General features: G+C 36.9%; 1 protein-coding gene across 1 annotated transcript in view; it reads right to left on the reverse strand.

Annotated features, from left to right (window-relative positions):
* The window catches only part of LOC124722172, an 830,020-nt gene that overhangs the window by 309,504 nt on the left and 506,368 nt on the right, over positions 1 to 14,148 (reverse strand). Inside the window, exons 43-47 of the mRNA XM_047247373.1 lie at positions 7,912 to 8,110; positions 7,580 to 7,785; positions 7,305 to 7,454; positions 2,039 to 2,207; positions 1,737 to 1,952 (exon numbers count right to left, since the gene is read on the reverse strand). Of these exons, the coding sequence (XP_047103329.1) occupies positions 1,737 to 1,952; positions 2,039 to 2,207; positions 7,305 to 7,454; positions 7,580 to 7,785; positions 7,912 to 8,110 (940 nt within the window). The remainder of the gene's footprint in view (positions 1 to 1,736; positions 1,953 to 2,038; positions 2,208 to 7,304; positions 7,455 to 7,579; positions 7,786 to 7,911; positions 8,111 to 14,148) is intronic.

Here is a 14,148-nt window from a genome sequence, read left to right on the forward strand (position 1 = left end):
CAGGCCATGCTGCACAATGATGGTGACATTGCAGAAAGGACGCACAACTGCAGTTCAGCCTGTAGGGAATTTCCACTCCATAGACAAACAGGGGTGTTAATTTGAACATGTCTGGGTACAACGTATGAGCACAAGTGTGCTATTAATCACAATAAATACCCTCTGATTGTAGCACAGTTATGTACTGTTTGTCAGCACCCTCCATGACATTGGGTCCCCACAGGTGTCCATCACTCTATGGGCCGGTCAGCATGCAACACTGGTCTGGACAGCCAGCTCCACCAGATCAGCCTACGTCCATGCCCATGGACTTAGAACAATGCCCTGGATGAGCCATCTCTCATACTATACAGTGGCACCAAATCTTTGTCTTGGAATGCAGTGGTTCACAGCTGGGGCACCACTTCTGCCATCCTTCCACACCAGAGTGAGCTTCTAACCCAGTAGCTGTGGACACATATGATGTATGCATTGGTGGCACTTATCACTCAGGACCAAATGATGCTAACTCAGGCATATGCTGTCAAGTGGAGTAAACAGTAAAAGCAGAGCCGGATGGGACAACATATGGCCTTCTGACTTCATCAGCACCATCAGTGGACCATGCACCTGCAGACAGAATACTCAGGGGCATCACAGTACTCCAGTGTTGTAACACAAGGTGAAATAAAAAAATGTTGTATCTTGCAGTGGAGTATTCCTAGCCACCTGTCGCAAGCACCACCACATACACAACCCACCACTCTACCACCTCTACACCATAGCAGCCCCCTAATCATTCCACAATGCTATAACAGATACATATCATACATAGGGCTTCTTGCATTTATTTAAGTAGAGAGAAGACAGCACTTGTATCTCACAAAATTATTACCGTCTGTTGACCATAACTAAATAAGAGCATATAAAATTAAGAATATGTTTATTCAGCTTCTAACAGCATTTTCAATTATTTACAAACAGTTCTGTAAAGTTTACAAGAGCATAAATTTCCAATCCACACATGAACTCTTTATACAGGAGGTTCCTCATTATTCATTTATCAGTCCTTTCCTTTTAATGGTATATATTGACATTATCCAGCTTTCATCTCACACAAGGTAATATATATTGACATTATCCAGCTTTCATCTCACACAAGGTAAGTTACACAGATGACAGCCTCCTTCAGCTCTGCAGGAAAGCTTCTATTGCGAATTTCATGTAGCTAACAGTTTCAAAGAAATAGTCAAATACTTCTTTGAAGGGTTGCTGAATATCAGTGGAATCTCATACATCATGGGATCAAATCTCAGTCACACCACAGAATATTTGAGTTGGCCCTTAAACCTAGGCTTTACCTCTGAGTGATGTGAAGCTTCACCAGGAGTGACATGTGTTTCAGATTCCACATTAAACTGTAGGACCCAAATAGTCAGCAGAATACCTAGGTTAGGTTAGGGACATGCAAGTCATGAAGTGGTGTAAAGACCATTGATCCACATGTAATTATTATTATTATACAGTCACAAACTGAATAAAAAAAACACAATACAAGTTGTCGCTGAGACAAGATAGGTTATCCTTTTATACTGCTGGAATATGCCATGTTTTCCAACGTAAATGAGATGGTCAGAAACAGGAGCAGAGAGGGGGGGCAGGGTTTGCACATATTTCATTGGTCACAATAAAGTCAATGATCTTTTTGAATCAGATATCAAACCAGAAATCATACTCAGAAAATCTGGATTACTTACAACAGTTGGTAAATTTAAGCCATCCACACCATTACTGTATTCAAAGGAATGCACATAGTGTGTGCCTAGAGGAAAGTATTTGTTTTGTAATTCAATGTCTATAATGTCCTTCTCAAACCCAGCAGATGATTCTGATACACAATTATACTTTCCATCAATTTGTTTTTCACCATTGTACTTCACTGCAGCTACTCCATTTTGATGCAATGGTGTTTCCTTAAATGAAAAAAAAGAACATAAAATTAAGTTATTTATACTTTATTGGAAAATATGTTAGGAAAATTAGGATGATTCCAATGTACCTGGTAATTGTATTCAACCAAGCCAATGTGTCTTGTTGCTAAAGGAATCTCAAGATTGATTGTGCCCTCTACAAATGTTGCATGATTTTTAACTTCCCATTTGTTGATTGAATTAAACAATGCTGTATTGTTTGGCCAAATGAATTCAAAGTTGTAGATGTTATTAACACTGTAAAACACATGTAAATCTTAGCAGATTTGTAGCAAAAAACATAAAATAAAATAAAAAATAAGAATGTAAACAAACATATGAAAGATGTTACTTCTATGCTGCTATCAGTTGTGACAATGGAACCACAACTGCTGTTTAGTTCAGCATTAAATCTGAGAGAATTCATAGTAAATAGCTAGGTTAGTTTCTTCAACTATTTTTTTTATTTTTCATTCAGAAGCATGCAAACATAATATTTAAGACACTAAAAATAGCATACTTATTAGCTTTTAAATTGTTTTGGGATTAGAATTCTGCACCTTTGGTCTAAAAGTAGACAAACACATACCCAAATATGTGTATTATGACAACAAAGAAATACTGTGCAGGCCAATATTGCGTTCCTCAAGTGGCATGAAGTTTTGCAACTGAAATACCTCTACATCTCCACTAAAATGAAAACAGCACTGTAACCTTACTCAATCTGAAAAATAAATCTGTTTGATTAATCTATAGGTGAGTGAGTATTCTTACAAGCATACATTCAGGGATTGGACAAATATAGAAACACCATGAGAAATCAATGCTTGAACATAAACGCAGATGCTAGCCAGATACAGGGAAATCAGAAAAAAAAATCATCCACCAAGTGACAACAAGGACAAAAGTGTGTGTTGTGTGATCATGACAAACAGTCATTGAAAAGTTTTGTGATGAATAATAAGAGGATGCTGCAAGAGTCACTGAAGAATTGAGTGTTCCACTTCTGAACATTGTCATCAACAAAACAACATGAAGGAAGCTACATAAGTTGAGAACTGCAGGGTGAGCTGGAAATCCAAAACTACTAAATAGTGACGCAAATGCTGGTAACACAAAAATGTGGTGCTGAAGCCATAAAACCTGGACTAAGAAGCAATGGAAGCCTGTAATTTGGTCAAATGAGTCTTGTTTCACACTGATGAAGTTTTCTCAGGTTATCAGCTCAGTCAAGGAATTGTTCTGTGGCAGTATTTTGACGAGTTTCCTACTTTTCATTGTCAGCCTGAAGATGATGAGTAGGAAACTTGATAATCTGATAAAACTTCATAATTGAAATTTTCTGAAACAGCCTACATTTCCTTGTTTCACTGTTTCCACCTTCTGGGCAAGTTTGCATCACAAAAGCATGCATGTGGCACTTTCTGTGATGATTTGGGCTGCTATATCATGGTATTCTGAGGACCCCATGGGTGCTACAAAAGGTCACAGAAATGCCAAGGATTATGTGAAGGTGATGCTGTATCGTAAGATGACAGGGCTCCTGTTCACACATCTCACGTTGTCCAGGACTGATTATCTGAGGACTATGATGAACTGTTGCATCTAACCAAGCCACTACAATCACCAGATCTCAATATTATTGGTAATTTATAGTCTACTTTGGAGAGAAGGCTGTGAGATTGCTATCTACCTCCACCATCAATATCTTAAATTGACACTATTATGCAGGAATAATGGTACAAATTTCCCTTAAAAATCATACAGGATATGTATATATCCATCCCAAGGCAACTGGAAGCCATTTTGAGTGTCAATGGTTTTCCTACAGTGTGTTAGGCATGGTAATGTGTTGTGTTTGTGGTGTTTAAATATTCTTATCCATTCCCTGCAGGAGTTAGTGTTAATGGATAATCAGGAGCTTGAATTTTCTATTAGAGAAGGAGTATCTATTATTTGGAGGTAGCGCCTTTTGTTCCCATAGAATGTACCATATTGGAATAAAGAAATGTGTATGAACAACAGAGTAAATCAGGGTTGGTGCTTGACTTTGTTCTAAATCATGCCTGGGTAGTGAAGTGTGGTGATAATGTGTTGTACCTCCAAAAAATTACAGAAAATCATACCATCAGAACTCCAAAATATGAAAAGGTGATTAACATGATCCCACCAGTTGATGGTTGCATTCTGAATTTCTTATGGACAGGCAATTCTACGTGTTTCCCCTACAGACTCTGATGCTTGCACTCTAGCTCATAATGATGTAATCAATTTTCATCACAGATTAAAACCCTGTCGAAAAAGCACCTTTATTACTGAATAGATTTTTGAGATTGGTGACAATAAGCTCTCTAGGAACCCACCTTGTACAAGTCTCATGATAGTTCCATTTGTTTTGAGTGGTGATACTTGCAGTTCGTTCAACTGTAAGTTGCTGGTCTTCTCAGATAAATGAATCAATACAAGCTTGCAACATGAAGCGTGATGCTGCTACTGGATGCCCAGAGGAATGTTTCTTAGTTATGCTTTTGCAGCCACATTTAATGATTTCCAACTATCCTTAAACGCTCTTATGGTTCATGCATGGTAAACAGTCACCATAAAGGAGCTTCTACAGAAACAGAGACTACTGTATAAAAGGTATAAAACAAGGCATAGGCCTATTGATAGAAAGCAATGCATGAAGTCTTCAATGACTCCCATAGCAGAATACCCCCAATCATAAGAAATTGCGGCTGTATGTAAAGGCTGTTAGTGGTACAAAAGTTAGTACACATTAATGGACAAGACATAAAATAAAATTGAGACTAGCAAAGCAAAAGCAGAAATGCTTAACTTTGTCTTCAAATGTTTAATTCTCTTACCACTGAGCAAATGAGTGAAATAGAAACTAGTGTTAATAGAGTTGTTATGTCCAGTAGCTGGAAGAAAGCACAAGTCACTTTTGTCTAAAACTAGGGCAGAAGTGATCCACAAAACTACTGCCCAATACCCTTGACATCCATTTGTTGTAGAATTTTAGAACAGATTCTGAGCACAAACAGAGTGAGGTATCTCAAACACAATGACCTCCCCCATGTCATCCAGCATGTATTTCGGAAACACAGATAATGAGAAACTCAACTCACACTTTTTTCACATCACATCCTGAAAGCCATGGATCAAGGCAGTCAGGTAGATGCAGTATTTCTTGATTTCCAAAAAGCACCTGACTCAGCACCACACAAATGCTTATTATCATACATACAACCATATGGGGCATCAAGTCAAATTTGTGACTGAACTGATAATTTCTTGGTAGGGAGGATGCAGCATATTATCTTTGATAGAGAGTCATTGACAGATACAGAAGAAACTTAGGGTGTAACCCAGGAAGTGTGTTGGGTCCATTGCTGTTCATGTTGTATATTAACAATCTTGCATACAATATTGATAGTAACCACAGATTTTTGCAGATGATGCAGTTATCTACATTGAAGTACAGACTGAACGAAACTGTACAAATATTCAGTTAGACTTTGATAAGATTTCAATGTGGTGCAATGATTGGCAGCTTGGTTTATATGTTAAAAAATGTAAAATTATACACTTCTCAAAACAAAAACAAAAAAAACATAGTATCATACGAATGTAATATTGGTTTAATGCTTAGCAGGGACATGAAAAGGAATTATCACATTGGCTCAGTCGTGGGTAAAACACATAGCAGACTTCAGTTTATTGGTAGAAAATTAGGGAAATACAATCAGTTTACAAAAGCAATTGCTTACAAATCACTCAGGTGACCCATCCTAGAATATTGCTGAAGTGTGTGGAGCCATACCAAATAGGAGTAGCAGGAGATATTGAATGGCAGCAGAGCACAGCAGAATGAATGGTCACAGATTTGTTTGATCCATGGGAGAGTGTCACATATATGTTGAAAGAACTGAATGGCAGACTCTTGAAGACAGATATAAACTATCCTGAGAAAGTCTACTAAAAAGTCTTAAGAACCAACTTTAAATGATGATTCAAGGATTATACTACAGCCCCCTATGTATTACTCCCACAGGGATTGTGAGGACAAGATTAAATTAATTACAGCACACACACACAGAGGCATTTAAACACACATTCTTCTCATATGTGAATGGAATGGGCAAAATCCCTAATAACTGATGCAGAGGGACACACCCTCTGCTATACATCTGACAGTGGTTTGCAGAGTATGGATATAGATATAGATGAAGATGCAGCAAACATTTAGATCAGGAGCAGAATGCAAGAAATACACATCACTTATTTATTTCTAACAAGTGCTCAAACATATCCCAATATGAGACAAGAGAAACTCTCTTGTAACAATACCGTTACTAGAGAATAATGAACATACTATACAGATATATGACTTAAGTTCAGAGAAGACGTACAGATGGGATAACAAAACTATAATTAAGCTAAAAGAGATTATGTTCATTTTTACTGGATGCTTAAATGCTACATAGTACATAAATACAAATAACTTTGGTCCAGTTTCAAATATATCCAAAACACAATACCATATGTTTAGCTACTCACTGAAGAAAGTAGAAATAGGTGCCAGCACAATGAATTCAATTTGCTCCTTGGAAATTCAGTTATGTTTGCCAGTTACACTATAAGTTGCTGTGTTCTTTGCATAACTAGCAAAAATGTGAATATTTGAGCATCGTTTAATAGTATTGGTAAAGTTAGTGACTACAGAAGATCTACAAACTTGTTTGGTGACACAAAATTTGTTTTCAAGTGCAAAAGTGATTATGTATTGATGAATCTTATGAAGAGTATTCATAAAGTTTTAATAATCACTTCTAAAAATTATGTTTATGAGATTAATTTTTTATTTGATGCAGATCCCTGTCTTCATTCCTGGTACACATTGAAATCCCAATTCCACAGGACCACAGCACACCTCTAGAGGAACCAAAACAAAATGGCATAATCTGTTGGTAAAGTTCGGTATCAAGCAGCAGTAGAAACGTTGCATCTGTGTCAACATAACCCAGTGTCAACATAACCCAGATGACTTCTTTAGCCACCCAGATTTTCCTGATGCAGCTGAAATACTGCCAATGCTGCAAAAAATTAATTGCCTCATGATACCACATTTTATCAATGGGCTGTGCCATTTGATTTTGGCCCCTCTAGTAGTGTGATACAGTACTGTGATGTGAGGATTTCAATGTCTGCTAGGACTGCTGAAATTTACCTGCAAACAAACAAAAAATTAATAACAAACCTTTATTTTTTGCAGTGATAGCTAAAACTTTATTAATACCCTTGTATAAGGGAAGACAATGTCCTGTGAAACTTAGTTATTATCACCATGGTTACCTTTCATTCTTGATCAAAAAGTTGAGGGCTGCCCATGGAAGCATTTTGAATGGTGTAGTAGAATTTACAGTTCCTTTCATATCTGAAGCTGTTACATAATCAATATCAGCAGTAGCTACTCTATTACTTTCAGGCCAATACACATTTGCCCTGTAGAAAAATTAATATCGTCATCAATGTTATCAAACAAATAATGTCACGTAAATCCATTATTTCTACACCTACTTAACAGGATCACAGAAAATTATCTCTTAATTTGAATCTAATTTACATACTTCATATTCTGCTGTTTTCCCAGTGGTTTGAAAAGAGCTGTAGCAATGAATGTCTTTTCCGTATACATAGGTGTTTTCAGTGAATAAAACAAGTCTGTTAGGTCATTGATGTATTTCAGCTGCAATATATTCAGAATTTCTGATATCTGTCCATTTCCCCACTGTATCTGCAAACGACCATTTGTCCCTCCTTCCTGTGAGTCAAGCTGTTAAAGTAAAAGAAAACACCTATTTTGTAAACCATCTCTCTGTGGTAAATTCTGTAGCAGTAACACTATAAATGGTTTTTTTTTATTTTTTTATTGCAAATATAGTGATTAATATATTCTTACCAATACAGAATATCCATACAATGATCTTTTCTTGTAAGTAGAATATCTTGCAGTGCTATCAACATATGAATATGTTTCAGTAGAGTTCAGTTTTGTAAACACAGTGTAAACTTCAAAGTATGGTGGAGGCAGTTTTAGGTTGCATTCCATTTCAACATCTTTCTCAGAACTTGCTTTCATTGAAGCATTTGTGCCAAATCTGAATAACAACAAAGTTACAAATTTTTAATTTCAAGTGAAATCAAATGCATGCAATGGTGATTTCTTCCTGCAAATCATATCTGAAATTTTAGATTAAATCACACTTTTTCTCACGGGAAATGTTTTTAATTGCATTAAAAATATTTTTTGTAACCTTGTATAGAATCATTACACACTGCATTTGAGTAAATAATGGTATAAATTCCCTTAAAACTGCCAATAATTATTACAAAAAAACCACACGTTTATGACAATTTAATTTTCCTTCACTAATTTCACTGCATCACATGCTTTCTGATATGGGGCACAACTTCTCTTCCTTCGTTGTCTCCCTTCACCAGCGTCACCTCTATTTATCGTAAAAGAGTAGTCATCCATCATGTTTGCAATCTACCTTCCTGGTATCTCTTTCCATCACCTTCATGTCCTGTCACAAGCATTTTTCACTGATATCAAAAAGGTTTGAATGGAAAAAAAATCAATTTCTGATGTAGGAAATGAAGCCTGACACACATGTTACACCCAAATTTCATGAAACTCTGTGACATTGTTTTAACCTTGGTTTTATAATTTGGATGTTTTCGGTTGCTCAGAAAGTACTTTAAATGAGACCCAAGCCCTTTGTTTCACTGGATTCTTGGTACTATTAAACAAATTATCTGTCATTAAATTTCTGATCTGTGGCCCCACAAAAATCTCTTCTTTAAGTTTCCTATAACATACTTTCAGAGATTTTGTTATCAAGCACTGGAACCAGTCACCATCTTTAGGAAGTGCTGCAGTGAATCGTTTCACTAAACAAAGCTTGATGTGAAGAGGAGGTAATAGTATCTTACTCAGTTGAACAACTTGTTCTGTTGTTACCATGTTTTATGGACTATAAGATGCTATGAACTATAAGAAGCACCTTAACTTTTATGCAGTTTTCTTTAAATAAAATTTTTACCATTTTTATTACTAGACTGCAAGGCCACATGAAAAAAAATCTTAGTTTTTAAAGCAAAGGTGACCTCTAAAATCCTTGAATATCATAATCTGAACTTTCTTCTTCTTCTTCCTCTTTGTCATCACCATTGTCCTCTTCATACATAAGATGGTCCTCACTGCCATCGAGAATGTTACATCTGCCGCACATCTTGAAAGGTTTGACACTTATGTCTTCTCTCACCCTGGCCGTGACTGTTTTATCCACAGACAAACTTGTTTGATAGTAAGTTGTTTTAAAGCTCCCTTCAGTGTGAATTAATGTTGGGTTTCATCCATCATATACATTTGTTCCATTCCTCTCTCAAATACACTTGAAATGTTTTATTTATAGAGACATCGAGAGGTTGCAATTGTGTAGTAAGTCCTCCTGGAATAATAATAAGCTCTGTATTTCCCTGTCTCAATTTCTCTTTCACAGAATTTTTCAAATGACTACTAAACTACCCATATATAAACTGGCCATTATAGAAATCCAGCACAAGAAGAGAAATCTTCTTCAATAAAGCACATTTCCTTCTCTCCCACTCTCTGTTGATCCACAACAGCATACAAGCCTCATCCATCCAGTCCTTGTCATATACATGAACAACACCACCTGGCAGTATTTCAGAAGGTTTTGGTATTGTTTTGTGCTAAATAATAATCATTGGACAAAGTTTAGTACCACCAGCACAACATGAAACGACAACAGGGTAGTGCATTTCTTCATGTCCACTTGTTTTTATAGTTACAGTTTTAGTACCTTTCATGGCAACAGTTCTATTGCTCAGCACATCAAATGTCAGAGAATTTCCATCCATATTAACTATTTGGCTTAGTTCAACATTGGTTTTCTTTCAATATTGAATAATAAAGCAATGGAAAGATATAATCTTCTCTTCATACCTTTGTGACATTTTCTGAGTTATTTTGGCTTTGGTTTGCATGCTAAGTTCATGACACTTTATAAAACTGTTGCACCAACCAACTCCACCCTTAAAGACTTTTAAGTTCCACTGTAGCACCAGCTTACGCGCATGTATTTGAATCATTTTTGTATTAATTCCAATACCATTTTGAAGGTGTCCTTGAGTTCATTTCAATTGTTATCTTCTAATTTTGGTCATTTTACATTCAGTCCTCTATTTTCAGATTTAGTCTTCCTCATTTTTTTCAGTTCTTTTTTCCTGGCATGCCAGTTGTGAATTGCTTCTTTCTGTTGGTGGAGGGCTGAAATGCTGCTCAGCTGGCCTGTCTCCATATTCTTCTGCATATGCTATTACTTTCATTTATAGCCTCCATCATATGAATACCTTTTATTTTTTTCCATTACAAAACTAGCTATTAACAAAAATATTGTACTGTTACCGATGACACAAATCACTTTGAATTCAAGTACACTGGCACGGCAGACTGCAGAGATGCAGCATAGGGTAGGTACTGTTCTGAGTTTGTGATGGTGGGGTGGGAGGGAGACAGTGTTAGCAAGCTTGTGAATCCCTGCTACTTATGTTCGTCGCATTGGTGCACTACTGTTGCTAGCTGTATCCAGTGTTGGCATACTGAGATAGGTTTCCTGCAGCATTGAATATATGGCCATTTTTATATTAATTTCGAGTATAAGATGTGCCTGAATTTTGGAGGCATTTTTTCAAAGAAAAAAGTGCAACTTATTGTCCATTAAATACAATACATTCTCTGAACTGATCTTGAGGGGTTTTATTTTGAGCCAGTTAGTTACCTTCCAAAACTTGTCTTTGGTTTGGCTGTTCTATTCACAAATAAAGCATATATTTTTTGTGTAGTTGGATTGTTGATCAAGTAGCGTACAATCTACATTCAGATCCTGAATATTGACCATGAATGGTTTTCATATTTCACACATTTAACCTCTGATTTGAGAGGTTTTCATACATCTCCTTGTGGGTACTGAATAGGCAACAGGTACTGACCCAAAAAAATTTTCATTTACTGAAAGTACATCTTTCAGGCTATGTTGTAACAAGTCTATAAATAACTCCCACTGACATGGATCATAGATGACATTTCATAAGTTCAAAAAAATCAAACAAAAACTATATGGTCTTCGTCTTTAAAGAATTTTATTAATTCCTTTTCTCTTTTGCTTTCAGTCTTGGCCCACATAATTCAGCAGCATCTTTTGTCAGATTCAAGTCACGAGTTAAATCATTTACTTTGTTTTGACAACATAATTCAGATGCAGAATCTTCTTCTGGTTTGTAATCATGATCATCTTTTCTGAGCTGCTCTCATGTTGCAAATCTTCAGGTGGAACTGGAAATAGGGAGAGATTTACTATGCTTAATTGGTCATTACGCCACAGAAACATTAACATGTTTTATATCCATCTTACTTTTGCATTATGACCTTCACCATTAACCACACAAAAATAATAATTCTACACATGATTTTGTGACTCCCTCCAAACCACTGGAATTCCAAAAGGCACTCATTTCCTCTTCCCATTTTCTTACAGTCTCAGACCCTCAACACTTGTATGGCATAACTTGGGTGGTATCCAGCTTTTTTCTTTATCACTAAGCCTTACACAAAAGTATGCATAGTAGACTTTGTCATGAGACTATCAAAGTCCCTGTCTTTGCATATTTGTGCTATTCAAACACTTATGAGAATATAAGAACCTGCAAGATTACATTCAACATCATAAATACAACATCACAAATTGGTAACATGTAAACAATAGGGTAAAGTTTCTCACCTACCAGCCAGATGGGTGTGACAAACATGGTCGACTACTTTATCTTAGTAACCTACAATTTCCCTTACTTGTACTAAAATTTCTCTGCATGGAACTTAAGTTTAAATGAAAAATGAATTTACTTGATACTGATAGGAAAAAAACTAATAACAGATCTGAAATCAGTGCAAAAAAGTACCTCTGGAACTGAAAATTACACAATATAAAAAATCATGATGCACAGTGTAATTAATGAGAATGTGCTGAACTGAATTGGGGAGAATTGAAATTTATGGCACAGAATGACTAAATGAAGGGACCTGTTGACAGTACACATCCTGAGGCACCAGAGAATTGTCAATGTGGTAATGAAGTGAAGTTGGTGGGGGGAGGTGATGAGAAGATTGTAGTGGGATTGAATACAGAAATCAGGTTCAAATGGATGTAGGTTGCAGTAGTTATGCATAGCTGAAGAGACATGCACAGCATATACTAGCAAGGAGAGCTGCCTTAAACCAGTCTTCAAACAGAAGACTACAATAGGTATTTCTGTCAGCCACTATACAGAAAATTAAGTATTTTAACTACATCATGACTAAATACATATGAATTGTTTTTTTTGCAGGAAAATCAGGGTATTTAATTATCTAAATATTTTAACTGTCCTCAGCCTGTATTATTTATCAATTCTGCATCTCTGAATATGACAATACATAACTATTTGGAGGAAATGATTTCAAGCTGTCTACAACAGAAGAAACAAAGAAAATTTTATTTTTTCTTCTCAGATCAAAACCCAAACCTGCATGCCTTTCAAGAATGTGCATTCCAGGAGACTTTCTAAAAATGGGAAAAATGTTGTGAGTGGTATATTACCAGTGGAGGTGACTAGTTTGAGGGAGGTAGTGCTTAAAATGTAGTTCAATGGGCACTATAGGTGTTATAATCAAAGTTTGAAGTCAAATCAGTGAAGTGGTGTGTATGTTTCATTTGGTTGTATGGAATCAGAGCATTATGCTGTGGCAAGGAAGTTGCTCAATTTGCTGGTGTATCAACATGGCTGTCCAATGCCTCTACAAGGAATGGTGCACCACTTGCAGACACATAACACAGCATAAGAAAAGTGGTTTCAAATCTGACAGGAATTACTGCTATAAATGAATGCAGGTCCATTAAACCAGTTGCCTAACCAAACACTGTAGAGGGAACTGCATGCAACAGACATTTGGAGTTCGGTACCTTGCTAATTGACATTTTTCACAGCGGCAAACTTCAATGGGCCGAACAACACAGAAACACTACAGTGGATCCAGAATGAGATTTCACTCTGCAGTGGTGTGTGCACTGATATGAAACTTCCTGGCAGATTAAAACTGTGTGCCGGACCGAAACTTGAACTCGGGACCTTTGCCTTTCACGGCCAAGTGCTCTACCAACTGAGCTACCCAAGCACGACTCATGCCCTGTCCTCACTGATTTACTTCTGCCAGTACCTCATCTCCTGCCTCCCAAAATTTACAGGAGCTCTCCTGCGAACCTTGCAGAACTAGCACTCCTGAAAGCACTTGCCCACGAAAGGCAAAGGTCCCAAGTTCGAGTCTTGGTCTGGTGCACAGTTTTAATCTGCCAGGAAGTTTCACTACAGTGGATGATTACAGGCATGTGTTGTCCAAAAAGTCACATTTTTGCTTCTTTTGAAACTATGGTGAGGTATTAAGTGCACCAACAGACCAATGAGACATATAATTTGCTGTGTGTTAAGAGTTTAGTTCAGGCTGAGGGGGTTTTGATAGTTTTTGGGGATGTTTTTTTGTGTCATGATTTGGGCTCACTCATTCAGGTTACTATGAACATGAGCCAGTATATTTACTTCAACATGTTTGGCAAACTTGTGTTGCCCTTTCTTCTAGAGCTTTATGATGAATGCACTGTGAACAGCCCTGTCTTCCAAGATGACAACAGGGTTGCAAGGATTTTTTTCTAGTTTGGTGAACACTTAGGCATCAATAGTCCTGCTAAATCACCCCATCTTGATCACATAGCATTATCTGAAACCGTTTGGATAGCAGGTCAAACATAGCAGACAACATCCCCACAATTTGGTAGCTCTACGGGATCTAATCACCAATGAATGGAATTAGCTCATTACGGAATATGTCAAAGAACATGTGGACTTTCTCCCTAACCAAACTGAGACCATTATCATGGCTATAGATCGTGTAATGGCATTAGCGTTACAATGAGGAGACAAAAAGCATGGGATACCCCTAATATCAAGTCAGACCACCTTTTCCCATTGGAGTGCAGCAACTCGATGTGGCATGGACTCAGTAAGTCATTGTAAGTCCCCT

Source organism: Schistocerca piceifrons, chromosome X (genome assembly GCF_021461385.2).
Source record: "Schistocerca piceifrons isolate TAMUIC-IGC-003096 chromosome X, iqSchPice1.1, whole genome shotgun sequence".
Classification (NCBI taxonomy): domain Eukaryota; kingdom Metazoa; phylum Arthropoda; class Insecta; order Orthoptera; family Acrididae; genus Schistocerca; species Schistocerca piceifrons.